The sequence below is a fragment of the Lepisosteus platostomus genome, chromosome 11, assembly GCF_059453375.1.
Source record: "Lepisosteus platostomus isolate fLepPlt1 chromosome 11, fLepPlt1.hap1, whole genome shotgun sequence".
Classification (NCBI taxonomy): domain Eukaryota; kingdom Metazoa; phylum Chordata; class Actinopteri; order Semionotiformes; family Lepisosteidae; genus Lepisosteus; species Lepisosteus platostomus.
This window is the reverse complement of record NC_142621.1, coordinates 29,704,557-29,730,083: the sequence shown is the minus strand read 5'-3', so window position 1 is coordinate 29,730,083 and position 25,527 is coordinate 29,704,557. Positions and strand designations below refer to the sequence as shown.

Sequence of the window (25,527 nt, the reverse complement as noted above, 5' to 3'; positions counted from 1 at the left end):
TGTTTTTAGTTTTCTTTTTGGGGTATATCTGTCATTTGCTTTTCTAATTCAAATAGGATTTGGAATTGGTATGATTTCTGTACCAATTTCTGAGTTTCAGAAGTACCATCATTCGGGAGTGCTCTCTGAAATATAACCAAATGGACCTCTGTAGTCTCATTTCCACCTGGGTCTGTTCCACATAATTGATCAGCTAGTGAGAGCTGTTTAGAAACAACAGCAGGCAAATTGAGTTTTTACGTGTTGATGTTGTTGTTCTTTGAAACAGTACCCTGGAAGTCTGACACACAGGACTGAATGAAAATAATAAAAAAAAGTCTAAACAAGTAATCAAATCAATTAAGTCATCATTACGAACTGGATTTACAAACAGTGTTACTGCAGGACCAGGGTTGGGAACCACTGGTATAAGATTATTAAGTCCCTTAAAAGAACAAAAATAAAAAGGTGTATTTTATCATCTTTGGGTTGTTCTCTTAATATCTGCTCTGTCCATCATGACTATTGAAGCCTGAAAACCGTCTTCTTTTCCATATATGTGTTGGAAATTATGATGCCATAGCATTTTGGGAACTGTGCTCATCAACAAACAAGTGATAGATTCTCAGTATTACGCTGCAATGTGTAACACGAATCAAGCAGTTGTGATATGAAGTAATTGTTTTAAGAAATCTTACTGGATCACCTGGGGGTCCAGTCCTTCCTGGGTTTCCAGTGGGGCCCTGAAAGAGAGCGAGGTGTGATGGTGAATGTGGTCTGAACTAACACAATCCGTAAACATACACCAGGTTACACTGCGTCCGTTTGAGTTTCACTCACACTGCGTTTGTACTTGTGGACAAAAAAAGTTTTTAAATGAGAAGAGGCCACTTTAACCATCTACCCTGTTTTGTAGTTAGTAGATGATTTATCCAGCCATCTCTTGAATGATTCCAGGGTATCAGCTCCAACAAGATGGAGGAGTAAACTGTTCCAGGCACTTGTAACCCTTGGTGTAAAGAAGTGCCTCTTGTTCTCAGTTTTAAATGCACTACCATGCACTTTATACTTGTTTCCTCTAGTTTGTGTTTCACAAACTAGAAATAGTCAATAGTCAATAGTCAAACTAGTAATTATCAAATGTTATCAATTTTTTGTCCACAAATAAATTGCTCACACTCATCCTATTTGTTTGTAGAGAGATTAAGAATACAAAAATACTACATACTGTATAGGGTCCCGATAATATTATACTAATCTATAAATACAGTAGGAGACAGCATTACTATAAACGCACCTTCTCCGGGCTTCAGACATTTTTAGATTTCTCATTACAATATAAGAATCAATTTTCCATAAAGCAACCTAAAAGCATATGAAATTGATACCAAGAGAATGGAACCATGCATGTACTAAATGATTCATCATATTTTTCATCAGTAGAAGTTCTGAGAATTGCTTCATTCTGTTGGGTCAAAGTCCTACAGAACTATGACTCTGTATTGGATGATATTACTCACATTTGGTCCTGACAGTCCAGGTTCACCCATCTCACCAGGATCTCCCAGGTCACCCTATTACAGGAGCAAAGAAAGCATAACGTTTTTTGTGGACACCAGTGAGTGCCTTATGGTCAGATTTAGATAAACAGTCTTGCTTTTGTAAGAAATACAGTTGTATTTTCTTCTGAGTGTCATGGATTATTGCATATCAATCAATTCATGTTCCATTAAGGCTACTTCCTTTGAGCAGTTTATTTTTTTGCCTTTGGATCCAGGATCCTGGATCTTGTTATGCTGGGTTACTAATCCTTGTAAATCCTTTTTGTTGTTTTTTGTCCCATTATGAATTGAGCTGGCACTCACTTTATCTCCTTTGGGACCTGGTGACCCCTCTCTGCCTGGCTTCCCCTGTGGCAATATATAAGAAACAAATGGAAGAGAAGACACTTGTGCACATGCAAGACCACAGACAATATTTAAGTGTGTGCACAGATGTAACACATTTCTCTATTAGAATCTGAGAAAACAGTGGATAGAACCCTTGTTGTCCAGTCTGGTCTGTGACCAAAGCAAATACTATCCTGAAGATACAGTCTAAAACACCTTTCTGTAGCAGAACAGAAATGTGTATGTTAACATTCTGTGTCCTGGTCTGATTCTATGAAACCCCTTCTTCCTCAATAGCTGAAATACCTCTGGAATTAGATTGAAACCATTTTGAATATGGGTTCCTTAATACTCTTTCATGTTAGTTAGACTTAGTACCACATAAATTATTCTTTGCTCTGGGGAAACCCATTCAAATTGAATGAGCCCCTGGGAATAAAAGCTGATGATTTTCACCAGAATACCAGTCCCTTTCATTAATGGGTAGAAGGCTAATGTCCTTTATGAATTCCGTGGGGCTGTTTCTTTTCCTACCTGTGGACCGCGCACTCCAGGCAGCCCCGCCATGCCATCGCTGCCAGGATCCCCCTGCAATCAGGCAGAGCCACATCTTACAAGGGAATTACACAGAATGCCCTTTGTGTTGCCCTCATATCCTCCATGAGTCATCTCTAGACAAATGCCTTAAAAACACATCTGAGAGATGGACTCCAAGGTTCCAGTTTATCTGGATATCATTAAGTCATATGATCCCGGTTCTTTACTTACAACGTATGTTCTTTAAGACCAATGACTTTTCCCCCTGCTTTCCCTTCTTAAGCCTCACAATAAGCGCAGTAAAATAATTGCAGGATAAAATAAGGTCCAGTAGGTCATAGAGTCTTATGTTATTTAATGAAGTAAAAACAGTGAGAGCTGCACTGGTGTACTATTTAAATCAGTTTACTGTTCCTTGACTGAGGTAGGTGAGCAATAAAGTTGTTATCACCAGCTTCAAGAAATGCATTACCAGATGCCTAAGCTGAACATGTTTCACTGTTTTCCAGTGTAAGATAAGATTCCAGATAAGATAAGATCACTTTATTAGCCATATACAATTTCTTGCATTAGGAATTTGTCTTTTCGCATACCCCAGCTTGCTCTCCATGAGACACACAGGCACACAGACAGGGAGAGAGAAGCTTGTGTTTGTGGTGCAATCTATTTTGCTTAACTCCCCTACTGCAAATACTCTAGTTATCCTTTAGTGGAAGACTTGATCCATACCTGTAGAGTGCTACTGAAACCGTTTGTAGACCCCTGTTCACTGAGAGACAGAGGCACTTTCACTCACCGCTCGACCTCTGGATCCTTTCTGGCCTATAGACCCTGGCTGCCCCTGACAATGGGAACAACAGACAGTAGAGATCAAGAGCCTTTAAAAAGTCACACATAGGAATATGGCGTTAATCTTTTACTGTTATTACTGAGTTTTACTGTATTGACTACTCAGGTTGTCCGAAAAAGCCAACCAGTTGAATTTGGTCTACAAAGAAAACATTCACATTGAATAAGTAATAATATTATTTCAGAAAATGTAGAAAATAATACATGAATCATTTCAATACAAACATTTAAATAAAAATAATTGGGCACATGTGCTAACATATGTTAGTTCTCTCCAGAGGTTTTGGGACAACAAACTCAAAACTTCTAGGTTCACTTTACAGTCAAACATTTTTTTATTTGTGATCATGAGATTAATATGAATGATAAGTACATAATTGTACACATTTTGTTTTTGGGTAAATGCAGGCATAAATTTAATCAAAATAATACAAAAGCATAGCTTGTGTTCAATCCAGTGACGTCAAGGGCTCATGGCACTGTGTATCAATCACATCAGTATCTGGTAATTAATAAAGCACAACTACATGCTCTTACCTTCTTAACACCTCTAAAAATCCCTGTAATGCTTTTTGAAGCCAGATACGAAAAATAATAAGTTGTGAACGGGAAGTACATATATCCTGTAGGTCTCTGTCGGGCACTTTAAACTTTTTTTTGATGACATAAAAAAACAGACTTGCTCACTAATCACAAGTAATTAGTGTTGTGTTGTTGGTGGGCAGGTAGCAGTTTGTAACCACCAAGACTCGCTGTATTTGCAATGGAAACATTTCTGTAGTTGCTATCTCCTTTAAGACTGTCACTTGACTTACAGGAGGTCCGTTCACTCCTGGAACTCCTTTCATCCCCCTGGGACCCGTGATTCCCTGGAAAACATTAGATTTTTGAAACATGAATAGGAAAGTTCACATGTTCTGATTCTGACTTTTCAAAAGTTAGCTACCAATAAAACTGTGATGACAGGAAAACAGCCAGTCCTTCTACAATGACAAGATTCCTCCAGTAGTGTGTTGTGAGGCTGTAGCATTAATGGGGGCATTTTATTCATTCTTCTCAGACCTAGTTTTTTATTGTTGTTTGCTTTCTTGAGTTTGATCCACAAATATTGGTTTGGATCGGGGCCAGTCAAGAATATGTATTTTGTATGCAGTTACAAACATTTCTTTATTGATTTGTATGTCTGATTTAAACCATTGTTATGCTGCAATGTCCGTTTTCTGCCAACCTTGAGCTCTCTGCCAGGAAAAATTGTTGAGCCAAAATGTGCTGGTACAAGTTGAAATTTATGATCCCCCCTATTTGGACCATGGCTTTAGGACTCAGAGGTGCAAAACAACCCTAAACAACATGCAGTACACCCCCTACAACTCTTCACAGTGGGCTTGCGTGTTATTTCAACACGTGCTTCACTTCAAAAAACGTAATTTCTATGTCATCTGAGTGTAAGACATTGTCCCATATTTAATACACATGAAGTTAGGCAATATTGTTTGTGGTTCACCTGCAGAAGAGGCTTCTAAGTTGTGACCCAGTCTTACAGTCTGCGGTAAACTCTCTGACCGTAAACATAAAAATGCATCCAACTACAGTACAGTATGTGTAGCCTCCTTTTATGCCCCAGGTTTTTGGAATTAAATTAATTAGTTATGACAGATATATACTTTGCTCTGTGTAATGCTATTACAATTATAGCATTATATTTCTAGATGTTTTTGAGCAAGACAGATCATTCAGTCCACAACCCATTCCGTTTTATGAGTTTTTCCCCCTTTCGTCAGGGATATGAATAAATCTGGAGTGTGCATCTACAGTACAGTATAAGCTGCTTAAATGGCTTTGTTCATGTCCTCATCAAGACAAAAAAAATTAAATGGTGGGAATGGGTATCAAAAAGTATGGCATTTAAACCACCAGCAAAACTAGAACTAAAACTTAAAAAGCTGTTCTAAAATTGTACTCTATTAATATAGTTTTAAATTTAAAGTCGCCACGAAATGACGGGACTTGGGAACATACAGGAAATTGCATTAAAAGCACCCCATGATATCAAAATATTGATGTGTTCTTAATTATGTCCTAATTGGTGACAATTAAATGTGTTGTAAGAGGTGCTTAAGAAATATGAATGTGCCTTTTTACTTCAGAATATAATAAATGAAATAGTCAAGGAGGCATTAACAGGTCAGGTTGTAAACAAAAATGTAAATTGGACTTATATAAATGATAAAATTCATAGTTTTAATTGCTTTATTGCCCTGTCCAGTTTTACATATACTGTGCAATAGGTGTTTGAAATACTTGAAATACAGAAAAAAAATCCTGCAGCATTGGGATACTCTCAATCAAATCCATTCATTAAGAAGAATTTTGTCCCTTTCCAAAATGAAGAAGAGATGGGTTACTTACAGTTGGTCCTGGTGGGCCTGTAAATCCCATGGCTCCAGTTTCACCCTTAAAAAAGATGCTTTGATTTTAGGTTGTTTTTTTCTTTTTCAAGTCGTTAATTATCACAGAAGGTAACACTTTTTAAAACTGTGCTATAGTGCTAAAGAACATCAGATTACTTGCAGCCTCATGGCATAATTGTATACTGTATATCTGACACCAGAGCCTTACATTAAGGGACTTCATTGACTTTACTGGAAATGGAATCCATGTTCTTTTCCTTCATCCTGGACAGCCATTTCATTTTTTTTTTGCAGATCAGGTGCAACAAAACAGAAATATGGCTAGATGAAGTTGTTGAAATCCCTTGGAATGATTTACAATCATGCTGGAATTGTCAGGTTTCCTAGCATCAGTATTTTTCTGTCAATTCAGTGCTGTACATACTGATGATCCTTACTAAACTTGCTTACTTGCTCAACCAATCATTCCCCTAACTTTCATACACTGTAAATGGACTAAAAACCTTATGTGCCCTTGTGAGCTGTGAGATGTGCATTTGCAATGCTACTTTTCCGGAGAGAAGACTAGACCAGCTGTACTTACAGGAGGTCCAGGGTGTCCTGTCAGTCCCATTGGTCCACTGGGTCCTTGCAAACCCTGTCAACACAAGACAACTCCTGAACCCCTTCATGCTGAAGCTCATGCTCATGGTGCCTTTCAACACACCTAAGGACACCTGATGAGCTCACAAGGGCAAAAAGAGAAAGAAAAATAATTTACTTGAAGAGAGGGCTGTGAAGCCACAAGCAGACCTTGCTTTACAGAAAATAAACTATTGCAAAAACAAACTGTAGCTTGGTGATGTACAAGTGTTGGAGACCATCTACAGCAAACAATTGTTTATTGTTTGTAAAGCTTGTGATTTTTCCATTTCAATTCCCTGCTTAGATTCTGAGAACTGAGGATATCAGGCTTGGAGGTATCATAGGACAGAGTGTCCACTGGTTACCTACATGTTTTTTTTTTCCATTCAATGCAGCAACTCAGACACGGAAAATAGATTGTGATACATCATCTGTTATATCACACACTGATGAAAGCTGCATTTAAAAGTCGAGAGGATCAGAGCAGGACCATTGTATTTTATAGTTGAGAATGACTGGAGTGACTTTGCTCCATTATATGTACTGTATGGAAGTATGTCCTTGTTTATGTGCTGTGCTTTGCAATAGCGATAAACAGGGTAGGTATTTATTGTGGACCCCCTTTACAAATGTGTGGATTTTTTAAAAGAGAACATTTTCTGAGGGTTACAGGCATTACATACAAGATGCGTACATTCTCAAGGGCTGTACAGTTATGTTTGAATTCTGAGGCTGGTTTCTAACTGCCATGCTTGAATGCAAACCCAAGGGAAATATTTAGAACCTGGGAGTTGGATATTAGAAAATGGCAAACTAAAGAGGTACACAGAATGCATATGTCGCAAGCTGGTGGGTGACTAGAAGTGAGATTAGGAAATGATTACTCACAAGAATGCCAGGAACTCCAGGAAACCCCTGTTCTCCTTTATTGCCCTGCAGGCAAAAGAAAGAAATCAAAATAGTTCATTCCTTTTCACTTGATTGATTGCTCAGAAGTTTTACCTGACCAATATAGTAAGTAAAGTTACTAAACAGTATAGAAAGAAAGAAGAAAATACTAATATTGTATCCACTGTATCCAATATGTACCTACAGTATGTAGAGTAGAGACAAAAAACATCAATGTTTTTACTGGATCAGTACTGAAGAAAGATATAAGATGTGAAAAAGGGGTTAACTGATTTCATTCTGCACAAAGTCTTCTTGTAACACAAAACATTCCATGTTTAGGCGCCTTTGAGTTATGGCAAGGATGGGAGTTAATTGATATGAAATTCCAAGTGCAAGATAAAGACCCCCCCCCACCAACTAAGGAAAGATAAAACCGAGCATCAAAAGTGTTCAAGGTCTTGGGAATGTCCAAACATAGGGGGCCCCCATTACTATGGTAACAATTTGCATCAGAAGCGGGTGAACTTTGCTATATAAACTGGAAGTTTTGTACCTAGATTTCAAATAATACTTTGGTCTTATTGTTCCTTGCATGCAATAAACTCAGTTAATCAAACGTCATCTTCATCTCGGGTTCTAGAACTTATTTGTCTATTACTAACGTACAGATGGCAGAAAATCTAGTTATGAGCAGCAGGATCACTGGCAGTGATTTTTGGGATGTCAAAACTGCAAACAGTGGCTTCAAAAGTTGCCTGTCTACAATATGAATTAGGAGCAAAAAACCCAAAGGCTTCCATATTAAGTCAGGACATAAAAACCTTACCTTTGCTCCTTTTCTTCCCTTGTTTCCCTGGGCTCCACGCTGTCCATCATAACCCTACAAAAGAAAGCACTGAATATTGACCAGGAGACATACACTAGAGATAACAATGACCTGGAATCCACTGAGCTGACATGTAGAATAAGCAGTTTCTACAGCATTGGGCACAAACATACTGCAGACCTTTCCTTTTAGGAGCTTCCTTCATGGGAATATTTAAGCAACTGTCAGATCAAAGGCCTGACTGAAAATCTTTTCAGCTTTATTGATACGGCAATGGTATTTCTCACGGTTAAAATGACATTTAAAGGGTGGAGATGCATTTGACCTGCCTTCCAATTTGCCCTTGTCTGCAACTTAATTAAACTGAATTTGAAAAGCACAAAGAAACACTAGCTATTCTTACCCACTCACCCAGCTCCCCTTTGATTCCCAGTTCTCCTTTATACCCCTGGGGACCCTGCAGGAACACACAGACAAGCAAAAGACCATTACAATGGTCCTGGTAAGAAATAGCAGAGAAAGGTCTTGATGTATCACTTAAAGAACTTGGGACCACTTGTCCACCAAACTTTAAATGCCTTCATTTACACAAATACTGTCCAATGTCTTTTAAGGCTGTGAAGGTTGAGGAGGAGCTGTGTGAGCGTGCATCAGCTGCAAGGGACAAGTAAAGGTAATGAAAACTAGAAAGAAGAAATACACCATTTTGCTGCTGGGCCTTCTTGAAATGTGAGAGAGTAAGGTGGCTGGAATATAGAGTAATGAAAAACTTAAGGTGAGAATGGGCACACAGTGAGTAAGAAAGTATGTCTATCCCTGGGTGGATAGGTGTGATAAGCTGAAATCTGTAGATGAAATATGAGAGTTTAAAAAGAAATAAGTATTACTGAGAGAAGGAGGAGGTTGCTGTCCAAGTTTTAGGATAATCTTGGTTTATGGTGTTATTCTGGAGTAGGAGCCCTGAATCCTTGTAAAAGTAAGTGGAAAGAAAGGTCAACTAAATCAAAACTGGAACAGTTGAACCTGATTTTTATCAGCTTAGAGAAGTGAACAGAAGGGTTTCTCACTTCTCTGACATGTTCCCTGAAATGGTAGGCGATTCGTCTCACCAGTATAAGTGACATGACACTTTCTGCAAAAGTTGCAGTAAATAAGATTGCCAGACACATATGTTTTCTGGGCCATGCATTTGCATAAGACTGGCTATGCAGATGATGCAGCAGTTTCTGTTACAGGAAAAAGGGCCTTGTGTAGATGGCACCTACTGTATGTTCATTTAAGGGAACTGTAGACAGGAAAGTTGCTTGGTGATATGAGATGGGTTTGAATAAAAAAAGGATCCTGTTGAGAAATCCTAAATAAAGGAAAAGTTATCTTTGATGACCCTGAGTATAAAAGGATGTTGAGGTGGAAGAAAATCCCCAGTGGGATACAGTTCTGGATCTGGGAATTCCTCTTTGTACTGATATTATGAGGGGTGTTTTCAGCTCAAGTTAGGGCCCTGTCAATACTATGTGTAGCTTATCCTCTGTCATCGAAGAAAGAGCGCATTTTAAGAGCATGATGTTGGATGTTGGTGTCATCACTGCATAACCAATGAATTATGAGGAACTGTGTGTCTGGAGTGGAAGAAGCCCTAAGAAAGAAGGTGTAAAGGAGAAAGTTGTCTGACTGAAAATCTTTTCAGCTTTACTGATATTGTTATGGTATTGCTCACGTTTAAAATGACATTTAAAGGGAGTGGAGATGCATTTGACCAGCCTTTCAATTTGCCCTAGTCTGCAAGTTAATTAAACCGAATTTGAAAAGAACAAAGAAACAGTAGCTATTCTTGGAAGAAGCACTAAGGAAGGAGGTGTAAAGGAGAAAGCTGTGTAGGTAGTTGACAGAGGGGATCATGGCAATAAAAGGAAGAATGGTGGAGGAGCACTGACACTGAGTTTTTAGCTCGTCGTTACCAAACTTCACTAAATTTTCCATGATACCCATAATTTGGATAAATGACAGACTTTATGAGCTTCAAAGCAAAAAAAATGTATTCTCAGTTCAGAAAACTATAATTACATGCACAACTCAGACATATACAGAACTGTATGTATTGGAAACCCATCCCTTAGTGCAGTCCTACAATAACAGGGTCAGTATAAAGTTGTTTTTGAGCTTTTAGGATTTGAATCTATACACGCTTTATCACTGTTTCCTTATTAGTGCTACAGTATTTCATTCTTTCGAGTATTCTGCCCATTCGTTAAATTAATTGGGAAACCAGAAATGAATTACCAGAAGCACCTTTTCTGAGTTATCATCTGTTTGGCTCTCTGTTAGTTGTGGTTGAGGGAGATATATTACAAGGTTCTGATACAGTACTTGTCTTTTCAGATAGCAATGATTAATCCAGATGAAGGATGTAAAGCTAAAGAGCATTATCTCAAATGATTAAAAAAATCTGGAAAAATAAGGGTAAAGAAAGCAATTGATAAAATTATTAAAAACCAACAGGATCCAGTTAAAGAAAAAGAGTACAATGAACTGCTAGCAAAAGTAAAAAAAGGACACTAGGCAGGCTAAGAGAGAACAGAACCAGCACCACCCTACAGCCCTCCAACCCAGACCAACGACCGAACAGGACCAGAACCAGCGCCCCACCCCATGCCCCTCACCCAGACCAGCAGCTGAACCGGACCAGAACCACAACCCCTCCCCACCCAGCACAACAACAGAGCCGGACCGAGCCCCTCCTGCACAGCTACGCCGCAGCCCTGGCCAGACCAGCAGTCCCGAGTGGTTTGGAGCTGGGAGAAATCCGGCAGCTCCTGAACCTCATCTGCACCCGGCTTATGAGCTGAACTTCCATCACCCACAGCGACAGACAAAAACCCAGCACAATACTTGTTTCTGTTGATGATGTAAATGTCCGACACAAATTTGATACAGTTCCAGAAAACAATAACAAATTGCAAAGATAATTCAAACGATAACAATGAGATCTCTAAAGATAAGTATGTGGAACATTCAGGGTCTGGGCTCGTCAACATTTGGGCAGAAGAGCACTGATCCTGAATTTATCAAGGATGTAAAGGAGACAGACATCATGATCCTACAGGAGACATGGTGTCGGGGAGACTTGGCTACCCACTGTCCCCCAGGCTACAAGGAGATCATGGTGCCCTCTGTCAAAAAACCCCAAATCACCCGGGGCAGAGACTCTGGGGGGATCATTGTGTGGTACAGAGCGGAGCTCAGTCACTCCATACAATTAGTAAAGAAAGAAGAGTCACGAGTTTGGCTTAAAATCAAAAGAAATACCATCTGTACAGAAAACGAGGTTTTCCTGTGTGCTGTCTACATCCCGCCCTCAGAATCCCCCTACTACAGTGAGGGAATTCTCCCCAGTCTCCACACGGAGATCGGTCACTTCCAGGGCCAGGGAAACGTGCTGCTCTGTGGTGACCTCAACGCACGAACAGGCACACTGGCAGACTTCACCAGCACATAGGGAAATACTCACATATTCGGACAATCCCCTCTGTACCATACACCGGTCACCTCACACAGGTGCAGCCATGACACCACGGTCAACAGCACCGGGCGCGAGCTGCTGCAGCTCTGTCAAGGGCTGGGCCTGTACATCGTCAACGGCAGGACTAGAGGGGACTCTCTAGGCAGGTTCACCTACAGCTCAGCTCTGGGCAGCAGTGTGGTGGACTACGCCATCACCGACCTGGACCCCTCCTGTATCAGTGCCTTCACTGTCAGGCCACAAACTCCCCTCTCCGACCACAGCCAGATCACACTCTACATGAAGAGAACACACCAGCACAGAGACACACTGACACAGCCCAGCCAGCTGTATGACCTCAACCAGGCATACAGATGGGACACAGACAGCCTAGACAGATACCAAACTGCACTGGGCCATGACGAAATTCAGACACTGATGGACACATTCCTAAACACTCCGTATCAAACCAACAGATTAGGCATAAACTTGGCCACACAAAAACTAAATCACCTATTCCACAAACTAGCATCAAAATCTAAGCTAAAAACAACTCCATCAAAAAACTACCAAAAAACAAAAGCAAAAGAAAAGTGGTTTGATACGGAGTGCAAAAACATCAGAAATGCACTACGAAAAGTCTCAAATGAAAAACACAGACAACCACACAACACAGATCTGCGACTCAGGTACTGTGACATGGTAAAACTTTACAAACACACGCTGAAAAAGAAAAGAAACACATACATAGACAAACAACTTGCAGAAATTGAGGAGTCACTAAATCAGAACTGTTTCTGGGAGAAGTGGAACAACTTAAACAAATCAAAACCAGAAGAATTGGCCATCCAAAATGGAGCAATCTGGCAAACATACTTTGAAAATCTCTATGAAAAGCTCCCAAATACAAATCAATCAGACCAAAACACCATTTATGAAAAACTCAAAATTTTGGAATTGGCTATCAAAGACAACCAAAACCCCTTAGACTCCCCAATCACTGAGCAGGAGCTACTGGACAAACTCCAGGCCCTCAGACCACGCAAAGCCTGTGGCCATGATGGAGTCATAAATGAGATGCTGAGACACAGCAGCCCAAAGTTGCAACAAGCCCTGCTCAAACTCCTCAATCTCATCATGACAGCCGGATGTTTCCCCGAGGCCTGGAACCAAGGACTGATCACGCCCATCTATAAGAGTGGAGATAAACTCGATCCTAACAACTACCGGGGCATCTGTGTGAACAGTAACCTGGGGAAGGTATTCTGCAGTATCCTAAATACACGAATACTGGCCTTCCTTACCGAACACAATGTCCTGAGTAAAAGTCAGATTGGCTTCTTGCCAGATCACCGCACATCTGATCACATTTACACCCTACACACACTGATAGACAAACACGTCCACCAAAAACACAAAGGAAAACTTTTTGCCTGCTTTGTCGATTTCAAAAAAGCATTTGACTCGATTTGGCATGAGAGATTGTTTTATAAACTACTCCAAAGTGGCATAGGGGGCAAAGTGTACGACATCATTAAATCAATGTATTCAGAGAGCTAATGTGCAGTGAAAATTGGAAACAAAAGGACTAAATTCTTCACCCAAGGCCGCGGGGTGAGACAGGGCTGCAGCCTGAGCCCAACACTGTTCAATATCTATATCAATGAATTAGCAGGAATGTTGGAGCAGTCTGGAGCTCCTGGTCTTACCCTACACGACACAGAAATCAAGTTCCTGCTCTACGCAGATGACCTGGTCCTGCTGTCGCCCACAGAACAGGGGCTGCAGCAGAACCTGGCACTGCTGGAGCAGTACTGTCAGACCTGGGCACTGACAGTCAATCTGGACAAGACCAGAGTTATGGTTTTCCAGAAGAAAGCCAGACCTCAGGGAAACAGGTACAAATTCACACTGAACAACAACACATTGGAACACACATCCAGCTACACATATCTCGGTCTCACCATCAGCTCTTCCGGGAGTTTTGACCTGGCAGTGAAGGCACTGAGGGAGAAGGCACTCAGGGCTTTCTACGCAATAAGAAGGAGGCTCTTCAACATCAACCCACCAACAAGAATCTGGCTCCAAATATTTGAAAGTGTAATCCAACCCATTGCCCTATACGGCAGTGAAGTGTGGGGTCCCCTCACAGACCAGGATTACACCCAATGGGACAAACACCCCACAGAAACTCTGCACATGGAGATCTGTAGAATCATCCTCCGTGTGCAGAGAAAAACTCCTAACAACGGGTGCAGGGCCGAATTAGGCCAGTACCCACTATTGATAAACATACAGAAAAGAATATTATTGTATTGGCTACACCTAAAAAACAGTGACCAAAATTCCTACCACCACAAAGCCCTGCTGAGCCAAGAGCTGAGCCCAAAACAGAGCCCCCTGAGCCAGCTGGTCCTGAGGCTCACCGACCTGAGCCACACCAACACTAACCAGCCTCAGGACAGCACTGCTAGAGCACCACAACCCAGACTCAACCACATCACAGCACAGATCAAACAGCAATATCTCACACACTGGGACACACACACACAAACACAACATAAACTGGAATGCTACAGAACCTTAAACAGACAATACACACTAGCTGAATATTTGACCAAAATAAAAAATAACAAACAGAAACAGACCCTGACGAAGTACAGGCTCAGTGACCACAACCTGGCCATAGAAACTGGGCGACACAGGCAGACCTGTCTGCCCAGAGAGGACAGGCTGTGCCCCCACTGCCAGCAGGGAGAAATAGAGACAGAGGTGCACTTCCTACTGCACTGTGACAGATACTCTGGGATTAGAGAAACATTCTTCCCGAAATTCAGAAATCTAATCCCAGAGGGAACTCAGTTGATCTGGCAGCCCAGTATGTGATCTCCTGTCACAGCCTGAGGAACAGTGAGTCCGTCTCCCAATAATGCTCCATATTATATAATATGTCTTTGTTGTAAATGTCTGTAACATGTCTGTAGATTTTATTTTACTTCTATTTTTTGTTTTGTTCTATGTTAATTTTATTATTTTTATTTGCTTTGGCAACACTGATTGTACCCATCGGTCATGCTAATAAAGCACCTTGAATTGAATTGAATTGAGAGAGAGAGAGAGAGAGAGAGAGAGAGAGAGAGAGAGAGAGCGAGAGAATATTACTATGGAGGCTAAAACAAATAATAAACAACTTTTGGAACAACTAAACAACTACAGCAAAAGAAGCTCTAAGAGTGATGTAAAATGTACCTGAGACAACAACGGTAAACTTCTACAGTAGGTGCTGAAAGAGAATTGGTTGATGTACTGAAGGAGTATTTTGCTCAGGTATCCACTAAGGAAGAAGTCAACAACATGCCTTGGGCAGTAGAAGGACTTTCTTTATTCAACAGTATTGGCACAGACAAAGCAGAGGAGCTTCAGGTCCTAGAAGGACTAGTTACTGTACATAAATCTCCAAGATAAATTCTGGGGCCTAATGGCATCTTACCAATTGTACTTTAGTAAACAAGAGATGTTAGTCAGAAGCCATTCCAACTCTTCCAACAATCCCCCCCCCAAAAAAAAAAAAAAGGGGTTGTAACCATGGACCGGAGAATAGCTAATGTAGAAAATTACATTAATTATAGACCAAGTCAAACATCTATTAAATGTAAAATAATGGAAACAATTATTATAACTAAACTAGAGAGCTACCTACTGTGTTATGAAAATAACATCCCATGGATAGGCAACATTGATTTAGGGAAGGTACTGTAAGTCTTGTCTAACCAATGTTCTTAGACAAGGCAACAAAAGTAATGGATACAGAGAGCATACAGTATGACGGCGTATTTGTTAATAGGAAACAGAGCATACAGATAAAGAGTAAACGTTCAAAGAGGGGTGATGTAAATAGTGAACCATCACAGGGATATGTACTAGGATCACTCTTCTTCCTAATTTATATTAACGATGTACAGATATAGCTGCTTAAAATGCTGGAGGTGTTTTGAGGAATGCTGCGGTACATTGAAAGGTACCTCCTGACACCTTTTAATTTTTTCAAATAATCTGCCCTACTCTTGTAAAACAGTGAATCCTTAACATGCTGTGTGTCTAACATACAGCAAATCTTATTTTAATAATAAAAATTTATTGTTTATTAGCCCATTAGTGCTTTCCTGTGCTAGTCATCCTGTACAGTAACACTAGCAGAATTTTGCACTTTTTAAATATGGTGTACAAAAGTGTGTATAAATATTAATTCAAAATCATAATTTTATGTTTTGATCGTAAAACATACGATACATATAAATATATTATATTAAAACCATATCATATTTAAAAGCTAATAAAAAGGCCAGCAGTGACTTGATTGACTGTTGCATACTGTACAGTAAATTGTACTATATATTGCAAGTCTTCACTATATAAAGGGTTTTATTTAAAGAAACCACCCTTTTGCCACAACTATGCCACAATAATTGCGACAAAATATTTTAAATTTACATTATGTTATGCTGTTTTTAAGTGTGTTTCTCAGTAATTTTGTGCAAGTTATACTTTATGTTTTATTATTCATATACTGTAGATTGATTTAAAAGACTTCAAAATAAAACTGACTTTTGTTTTGCTTGGTTTCACTTTTGCTGCAAACAAATATAACATCAGTAATATTAATTGTGTTTTTTATACACTGTATATTTATATATATTATATAACACAAGAATAAAAGCACATCAAAACTTTAACTGTTGACCAAGTTAAATAATTCAATGTAGACATTGGTGAAGAAAGTGGAATATGCTATCACTACCATATGTATTAATATATTATATTTATCTATGTATGAAGATTTTACCCTTACTTTGATTGCAGGTCAGATATGTTAGACAGTTCCTAAAAAGATTGGTTCAGTTGAATAAATTCTGGACATTGGCGTTCATGCTGTTGCCCTTTCAGGCTAGCAGAGTGGTCTCACTGTGTTCTCCAGGTGTGTTTCCTTACTTGCTCTCCATGGCGTCCTGGTGGCCCCTGTTCTCCATCTGCTCCAGGGATCCCATCTTGTCCTGGTCTGCCTGGGGGTCCTGGCAATCCTGGGGGCCCAGACTCCCCCTGACATACAAACACACAGAGCAAGACATCTCTACCTTCTCCCTGTCTTCAACCAGCTCTTAACATTCGCCTGGTCCTGTCTTGAGGACAGTGACGGCTTTCCATTTTAACATACACTGGCAAAGCTATTCACTATTTTCCTGCTGCTGGTCCTACAGAGTTCACTTTAATTCTACTGTTGACAAGAGGGGCACTGCAGTTCTCATCGAGAATTTGTCTTCCTATGGTCTGCACCAGGAAATAATGTTGCCAGGCAAACTTGGGGGTAAATTGACTCTAGCACACCCTTCTTTCGCAGAGATTAGCTGGTCAGGAAGCTGGGCTTTTCAGAAGCCTTGTCACACTACCCTACAACATTAGGTTAGTGATCCCCTTCCTTGATTTATAATTGGTACAACAGGAATTTGACCAAAATGTGAATTTGCCTTTATAATGCAGGCTGCAATTATAATGAGGTATGTAATGCCATCAAATAAGGTGTTTTTACTATATCAGTGACTAACGAAGTTGTCCACACTGAAAATGTAGTTTCTAAGGTAACATAATATTCCACTAGATGGTTTGCCTACTATAAATTACCATTTCATACTGTGAATAGTCCCACTGCCATAAGCATATGATCTCTTAGCAAAGTACAGAAGCATTTTAGCGCCATGATTGAAAAACACCTTTATTGTGTTCAAATTAAATAATATTGCATTTAAACAAGATAATATTGCATTAAAGCAATTTAAGCACAAACATTTCTTAAAGCTTTCAGCTTATGCTTGCATTGGGTATATTCGAATCTGAGATATGGGAAGGCAAAACAAAATGAAAACCAATTTGAGGACAACACACAAACTGTAGTCAACAGAATGTTGCATTTATGAAGAGAGCCTCGTTGCTAGGGATGGGCTAGCATCACCATCTTGTTTAAACGCAATATTACCTCAATTTAACGTAAAAAGAATCCTGTTTAAACACAATATTATTTTGTTTAAATATTTTCTTTTTGTTTAAACTATTTTTTTAACAAAGACATTAATTTATATTATTTTCTTTATTTACACAGAAAATTTGACAGAGACTATTGAAAATAAGCAAGGAACAAAGTGAACTTTCAACAAAAATTATAATAATTATTGCATTTAATATGTAAAAAATTCTAAATAGAATTATTTGCTGATGTTAATACTTTATTTGAATTTATTAATAACTCATTATTGTTATTCTAATTATATAATTATTCTAATTATTCATTAACTTATAAATAATCCAATTAAGGTAATCTCCTATTTCTAGAATGATAATGACAAAATAAACAATTATGTGAAATACTTTTTGTTTAACATTTTTGCTTTCTTATATGATCACTATTAAAAATAATCACATCTTAATGACAGTTCTTTGTCTTCCTGGATAAATAGTGTCTTTCCCTTTTTCAATTAAATATGACCTTTCACAAAGTAGAAATGTTGCATTTATAATTCAGGGAAACACTTTCTGTATTTTGTTACGTCTACAGAAAGCAGAAAGTCTACTAAAAGCAGAAATAAAACAATAAATACTACAATTTCAAACATTAATTCAGAGTTCTTGTGATCCTATAAACTCTTAGGCAAAGGAGTGCTCCAACCATAGTAAATATATATTATAGTAATTTCAAGTAGGTGCAGTAGTTGCATCAGCATTCGTAGACTGCAAAAGAACAAGTAAAGGTTTATTCTATGCTGAAATGAAAAGAGACACAATGTTTCGGCTTTGGACGCTTCTTCCAGTGTGTCCACAGCTGAAATTTTGCATCTCTTTTCTTTTCAGCATGGAATAAACTTTTACCTGTTCCTATATTATAGTATGGTGTGCATATAACTAATATTTGCTACTTCAAAGTGTCATGACTAGTTTTAAAGTTAAAATCCTGCGCTAATCAAGATTCGAGAATAACACTGCAACACTAGTAACACTTTGCCCCAACTTTGAGCTGGATAACATGACATTAACTGTTTGACCACTAATCAAAATCTGTACATTGTTGTCAATGTCAAAAGAAAGATAAAGCGAAGATACCTACGATTTTTCCTTGATCTCCCTTCCTTCCCCGTTTTCCAGAAATACCAGGAGGCCCCTGAAAGACAGGTGAAGATTAAGAGTCTTAAATGTTGTGTGGCTGTCTCTGGAGTGTATGGTTAAACTTCTGAGAGCTTCAACTCTATTATGTGTCATAATTCTGGAATTTACAGGATATTTTAACTAGGTTTTTGGACATAGACATAACATTGCAGAGTAACTACAGAGTAAGGTGTAGCCTGACTCAGAGATGCATATAAACCTATAAACATGGAAACACTCTGTAACGTTCAGAAAGAAGGGATGCATCATTGTATTTGTACTTAAGTATTTTGTATACAGCAGTGGTTAGGGCTCTTTGGTTTCTAAAGTATGACTTCTATTCTTCTAGGGAGACTAGGCTACTGATGCATAATTATGTAGTGTCACGGATGTTGGAAGGGATGAACTGTGGATTGGCAGGAGAGCGGAAAAAGACCCTATGTGAAGCGGTGGAACGGAGAGTTAGACCGGGCTCAGCAGTGCAAAGAGTTCTGGAATTGCCATATATCTATACGGCCTGGTGCTATGCGGGTCTCAGGAGATCTGAATGTCAATGCTGAGTGAAGGTGAATGAGTGACCCGGAAATATATAGCCCCAGAGAGGGAGACACTGGAAGGACAGCAAAGCACAGGAAACTAGGGACAGGAAAGAGTAGGAGCGCCCTCTGGCTACAGAGGGCGTGACAGTACCCCCCCCCCCCCCCCCTTCATGGGCGGCTCATGACGCCCATACAAATATGTGAGCTGCACAGCACTGAGGGGAGGAAAAATCTAATTTAACTGAAAGAAAACCTCCGGGAGTCCATGGCTGAGAACTGCCCCCTCCTCCAGGGTATAAACCTTTATTGGGTAGAGGAAGGGGGGGTCAGGTAGAACTCCTGAGACTTAAAACAAAAAAGACAAGTACACAAGCACAAACATAAACGTGGGAGACCAGGGAAACAGACCACAAAAAACAGATAGGAACCAAACGTTTCAAGACACACAGGACAGGGGGACCATAGTGAAGGGGAAACCAGGAAGTGAAAAACCTGGGAAAAAAACAGGTTTAACATTCTATCACTGATATCGGAATGAACAACCCGAGGAGAGCCAGGCAAAAACCCCACTCACAGGCACGGATGTCCGGAGTGATATCCAGTAATAAAAATAGGAAAGACAACCCGAGGAAAGCCATAACACAGAATGACCCGCTCACAGGCACGGAAGTCCGGAGTAGCATCCCGCGATTAGAATAGAAGAACTGAAAAAAAAGGCCCAGTGAAAAAAGGAAAAAGCTGCGGAAAAACAAAATGCGCTGCTCATGGTGTCGGAGATGGCTCAGCATACTGTCACGGATGTCAAAAGGGACGAACTGTAGAATGGCAGGAAAGCGGAAAAAGACCCTATGCAACGCGGCGGAACGGGAGATTAGCCCGGGCTCAGCAGTTCAGGAGTCGTATAGAAACCGATGCCCTCAGGCCACGGACAGAGTGGCAGCCTGGTGCTATGCGGGTCTCAGGACATCCGAACGTCAATGCTGAGCGAAGGTGAATGAGTGACCCGGAAATATATAGCCCCAGAGAAAGAGACACCGGAAGGACAGCAAAGCACAGGAAACTAGGGACAGGACAGAGTAGGAGCGCCCTCTGGCTGCAGAGGGAGTGACACCTAGGAGCACAAATGTATTGATACATAGAACTGCTGAAAGACACACCATTATCCTATAGGAAAGCACAAGTCATACTTGTACTGTATAGTATAGCTCCCTAGGGTCTGGTGAGGGGATTATTTAGTACATTTAGAGCAGAACTGATAAACTGAAAAAGTACATAGTAAATTTTAACTGAGGGTTTTGAGCAACTGCTGATATTTGGAAATACATTCTGCTCATCACTATATTATTAAAGTTGCTTATCTGATGAAAACTTTAAAGTGCTGTGAACTGCAGGTGTGACTATTATGAAGTACTTAATTATAAAAAATAAAAGCAGGTTATAGTTACATTTATCACGCTTTATATGTTATATTCATTCTTTCTGCATTCTTCATGGAAAGCTGGCCCTGGTATTAGTGTGTGCGTCTTAGTATCTATGTACGTGTCCTGTGATGGACTGGCATCCTGAGCCTGGTGCTTGCTATGGATGGGTGGATAAAAGTGCTTTTTGTTTATCATGACCGACAATAGTTGGTTCTATCAATCAGTTGAAGAAACACACCAAATTCAAGAGGAGTTTGTTCACTGAGGCCTGGAGGACCTTTGCACTTATATTTTATTAGATAATACAAGTAAGAAAAATGTTCCTCTACTCACAGGTGGCCCAGGATCCCCCTGGTGTCCAAAAGGACCTGTTGGTCCCTTCAATCTCTGAAGTGTAAACACAAACCACAAAGCTGAATGTTAAATGTAACTAGACTACAACTACTACTAATAATAGAGAATCCTATTAGATACAACCACATGCAATGAAATTCTATGACTTTCCTGTACTGTGGCAAATACAGGTTGTCTACCACCAGCATTTGGTCACTATCTCTCAGGCACCTCCTATCTGCGAGCCACACAGAGTCTTCACCAAACAGCGATTAATTTTACTACACCAAATGACTAGTCTCCCTTGAACGGAAAATTGAGGAAATTACCTTATCCTTAAAGGCTAAGACTGAAGTCCTGTCACACAAGGACATCAATCCTTCTTTCCTTTTGCCCTTCCCCCTAGTAAGCATTATAGGATCATAAAGACATTAACTTCCAGATTCCGAGACAGTTTCTTCCCACAAGCTGTCAGATTACTGAACTCTACCCCTAGCTCACACAGGTGTTTTTCTTTCTTACACTGCTTGTCTGACCTTTTTAAAACTGTATCTTATTTAACTTGTTGTTACTGCTGCCATTCTGTATTTATGTTTTTGGTGATTCCTTTAATGTCTTTGTATTGGAGCTTACATTAAGCGACAAATAAAAGGAACTGTGTGTCCTAGCTGAAACCTACTCAGTTCATGGATACCTGTCCTCATGGACAAATATCTTTAGAGTTAAAATAGTTATTCCCACAATAGGATGGAGTCCTACTTACCGGCCACTTGGTGATGAGCATTTTGTAAACTTTATTTTTCTGTAGGAGAGGGAAAGGGACTATTTAGCAGTATTTCAACCACACAGCATTAGAAATGTAAATATTCTATTATAAATATAATATTCTTCTTCAGCTGTGGTCTTGTAGTCTTTATGTAGATGCAGTCTTTTTAGTTATGATGTTTTAATGAAACAGTTGTATACATTCTGTAGAAAGCACATATATTTTGGATATTATACCACTGGCAGGTGGGATAGTGATGTCTTAGGGGTTATTCACTTATTTATGTAGGGAACGAGGAGGACTTGATAAACCAAATTGATCAGTGATGAATTCATGTGGTTGCACAAGCACTTTCTCATGTAACTTTTTGTCACCATGCAGCTCACCTAGGGACGGATTGTGCCTGGCATCAGGGTTTCTTTTTTTGGCCAGAATATTTAACTAAAGGCTTAGTTAATCATACAATACTGTAAACAAATAATAACACTTCTTCAGGAGACACTCCTAAAGTCACCAATAATAGTTTTCTAGCCTAAAAACTAAAACAAATCATCCAACACATAACAAAGAACCAACCAGCAGAGGCCTCTCAGCTTTCCTTTTAAGTAGTCCTCGATTAATCCCTAAAGAAGTTCTGCTGTGAGACCTGGAGGGGAAAGTACTGATGGGTTTATCCTTTTCTAAGAAGCATTTCCATCCTGCCACTGGAGAACTCCTGGAGCTCATAGGAGGCTTATTCCAGCTTGTCCATGGATCCCTCCAAGACAGAAGCCTTTGGCCCTGGTTCAGGAGAGCCCTGGCCAAGTAACTACAGGGGTCTCCAGCCCTGGACCTAGAGAGTCCTTGTACAGTAATAACAGGAATTGCCAGCCCTGGTCCATAAGTACAGAGGTCTCCAACCATGGGCCTAGAGAGCTCTGGTCCAGTAATTACAGGGGTCTCCAGGCCTGGTCCTATCCTTTAGGTCGCCTGTTTCTAAAAAACAATTAATCTGTTCAATTAAGAGACATTGAGGGCTGATGTGAACTTATAGTTAAGTCTTGATCTATAAACGATCTCTAAATGAATTAGTCGCCTTTAAGGGATTAGAAATAGATTGTTCCATATCTTTAGAAACTGGTGGGCTCTTCAGGACAAGGACTGGAGATCCCTGGTCCAGGGACCTCCAATACACCTTTGAAATACCTCGTGATATGTTAAATACAGTATTTAAGTTGTTCCAGACATAGTTAAATACTGGAGTACATACATATAAGTTCCAGTAAGTATACAATATTAAATATGCTTTTAGACAACAGTTTGTTACAATCTATTCCATTGAAGTTTCTTCTTTGAAAGAAGCTTGCAGTTGAGAACCAGCTTGGCTCTGTTATTACAAAAGGCTTGTAGAAAACTCTAGTATTTCATCTTGACCCAGCAGCCACTGGAAATAATGAATGGTCTAAAAGTGATGGTCCCTTCACTTCTGACACTGGCTTGATTAAAAACATAAAATCATGTTCTCTGTTTGCCAACAAAGCACTTAGGAGACCTTCTACTGATCTATCACTCTAAAAAGCAATTTTAATTATGTTCAGTGTGATTTGGCAGCTAATGTAAACATTAACTATGGAAGCAAAACAATAAATTTATAGCATGGATTTTTACTGAAAACCATAATAGTCACAGTCATGTATATGGATGTGATATCTCTGTTATATTAACTGAATATTCCTGCATCCTAGCAAGACATAAAGATTTCTGTTAATTATCTAGGCAGTTAATAAAGTAGAAATTGCTAGATCAAATTTATGTTCAATAAAAAAATATCACTGCCAAATAAGAGCTGTTTTGCAGATGATACTTACTGTAGAACTCTTAGTATATAAGTTAATAACCTAGTTGGGAAGGAGAATGACAGATTATCTGTTTGTAAGTGTATGTGTTTGGTTGTTTAGAATTAAATATGGACCACGATGTTTCTTCAAAAATAGAATAAACTATTGTGCAACTGAGTATGATTTTCGAATACACAGAATGTGTCAGGGGAAGGTCAATAACTTTTCCTGTTGCAGTGTGCAGTTGAGGTACCGGGACAATTAAAACACATATAACTAAGCACAACGCCCCATGATTCTAACCAGTGACCGTACAGTAGTTTATGTTCACAGTGTACTCTCGCCCACCTTGAAGGCTTGCCAGTCTTCCTCAGAGGATTTCCACACTATGATGGATGGCATGCCAGGTTGGCCCATTGGGCCACGCTCTCCGGGCCAGCCGGTCTGCCCCATCACGCCCGGGTAGCCCTGTGTGGAAAGAGGAGGTGCCATCAGCTGCAGGGGCAGTATGAGGTTCAGCCACTGATCCACAGCCTGAGTGCATTTCTTTTACGCCTCTGGGACTGTGGTTCAGGCCTGACTCACCAGTCAAAACATAAACACAAATTAACATGAAGAAACACTGCGTCTTTTGCCCTCAACCAGACATCGCGAAGAAGAGGTTTCCTGACAAGGGTGTTACCTGGAATTACACACAAGAGCAATGAATTACCCCATTTTGATATTTGTTTATTAGTCATCATTAAGAGTGAAGTGTTTTAATCACTTTTTCATTGAAACCAGTAACTAATCCCACAGAACACAGCACACTCTCTCTGAATGCTCTAGGTCAACGGAAAATCTGCAATTCTAAATTGTGCCAGGAGGACCGCAGCCTTATTACAGTGAACAGTTGCATTAAAAGGTTTCTGTGCCTTGTGCTTTTACTGTATACATTTCTAAAAATAAAGGGCAGCTGCCCTTCCCAATGTGGAGGAGGCTGGTACAGGGATTTTAGAGACAAAATAAACTATGTAATGTAAACTTCAAAACCATAAAAGAAAATTAAGAGGCCATAAAAAATTAAATTCTCTGTGCAGAATCACTTTGTGACTCACTGAAAGTTTAAAAATACTTTGCTTGTTTCCATTTATCAAATGAATCAGAAGAGGCAGTATATTTTGAAATAACTGGAAATATACATGTTAAATTATATTGGAAATATTGTATATCGCATTGGAAATAAATTTGAAATAAATTTCAAGTATAAAAGAAAATTAAAGAAAATACAATTTGAACTAAATACATTTTACATTACATTGAAATATATGTCTGGTATATTGCAAAATATTTAATTTCCGTAAAGGTTCCACACTGGTATGGATTAACCGTGACATGAAGACATGATTGTACCACAATAGCTATCCTTGTCATATTAGAACTCAATTTATCAGAGCAAATGGCGTCTTCCCATCTTGATTGACCCAAGTTAACTCTACATGCTGCCCAATGTTAATGTGAAAATCAGTGGGAATGATACAGTAAATAAAAACTTTGACCCTGCTAAGGTTTAGACAGAACCTTAAACCATGCTGTGACAGATGACCCCTGCATACTGCTCTCCAAATGATAATCTCTCCAAATGACATTCCACATGTTGTTGAGTCTGTTGCACACCTGTCATTCAGACTTGGAAATAATCATTTTTCAGGCACCAAAACATTCCCTGTGCATTTATTTTGGATTCAGATTGGCAAAAACTGATGTGAAGATTTATTGTATGGCTTCCTTTAAAGGATTGTCTCTGCTCTTTATTGCTCCTCAGTCCACAAGTAATTGAAAGTAAGTGTATGACTTACTGTAGATGGGATGAAACAATCGCTGAAAGCACTAATTACAAATATAACAATGAGAAATGAAGGAGAAGTATCTGAAATGGGGTATTTTTATTAAAAATTATGGTGTATTATATATTTTAA

General features: G+C 39.5%; 1 protein-coding gene across 1 annotated transcript in view; it reads right to left on the bottom strand.

Moving 5' to 3' along the window:
• LOC148652365 (uncharacterized) overlaps positions 1–25,527 on the bottom strand; it is an 81,578-nt gene that overhangs the window by 50,243 nt on the left and 5,808 nt on the right. Inside the window, exons 4-19 of the mRNA XM_088599072.1 lie at positions 23,918–24,037; positions 21,750–21,788; positions 20,987–21,040; positions 18,656–18,709; positions 16,495–16,602; positions 8,410–8,463; positions 8,007–8,060; positions 7,178–7,222; positions 6,249–6,302; positions 5,664–5,708; positions 4,070–4,123; positions 3,202–3,246; positions 2,403–2,456; positions 1,845–1,889; positions 1,500–1,553; positions 678–722 (exon numbers count right to left, since the gene is read on the bottom strand). Coding sequence (XP_088455198.1) covers positions 678–722; positions 1,500–1,553; positions 1,845–1,889; positions 2,403–2,456; positions 3,202–3,246; positions 4,070–4,123; positions 5,664–5,708; positions 6,249–6,302; positions 7,178–7,222; positions 8,007–8,060; positions 8,410–8,463; positions 16,495–16,602; positions 18,656–18,709; positions 20,987–21,040; positions 21,750–21,788; positions 23,918–24,037 — 924 coding nt within the window. The remainder of the gene's footprint in view (positions 1–677; positions 723–1,499; positions 1,554–1,844; positions 1,890–2,402; positions 2,457–3,201; positions 3,247–4,069; positions 4,124–5,663; positions 5,709–6,248; positions 6,303–7,177; positions 7,223–8,006; positions 8,061–8,409; positions 8,464–16,494; positions 16,603–18,655; positions 18,710–20,986; positions 21,041–21,749; positions 21,789–23,917; positions 24,038–25,527) is intronic.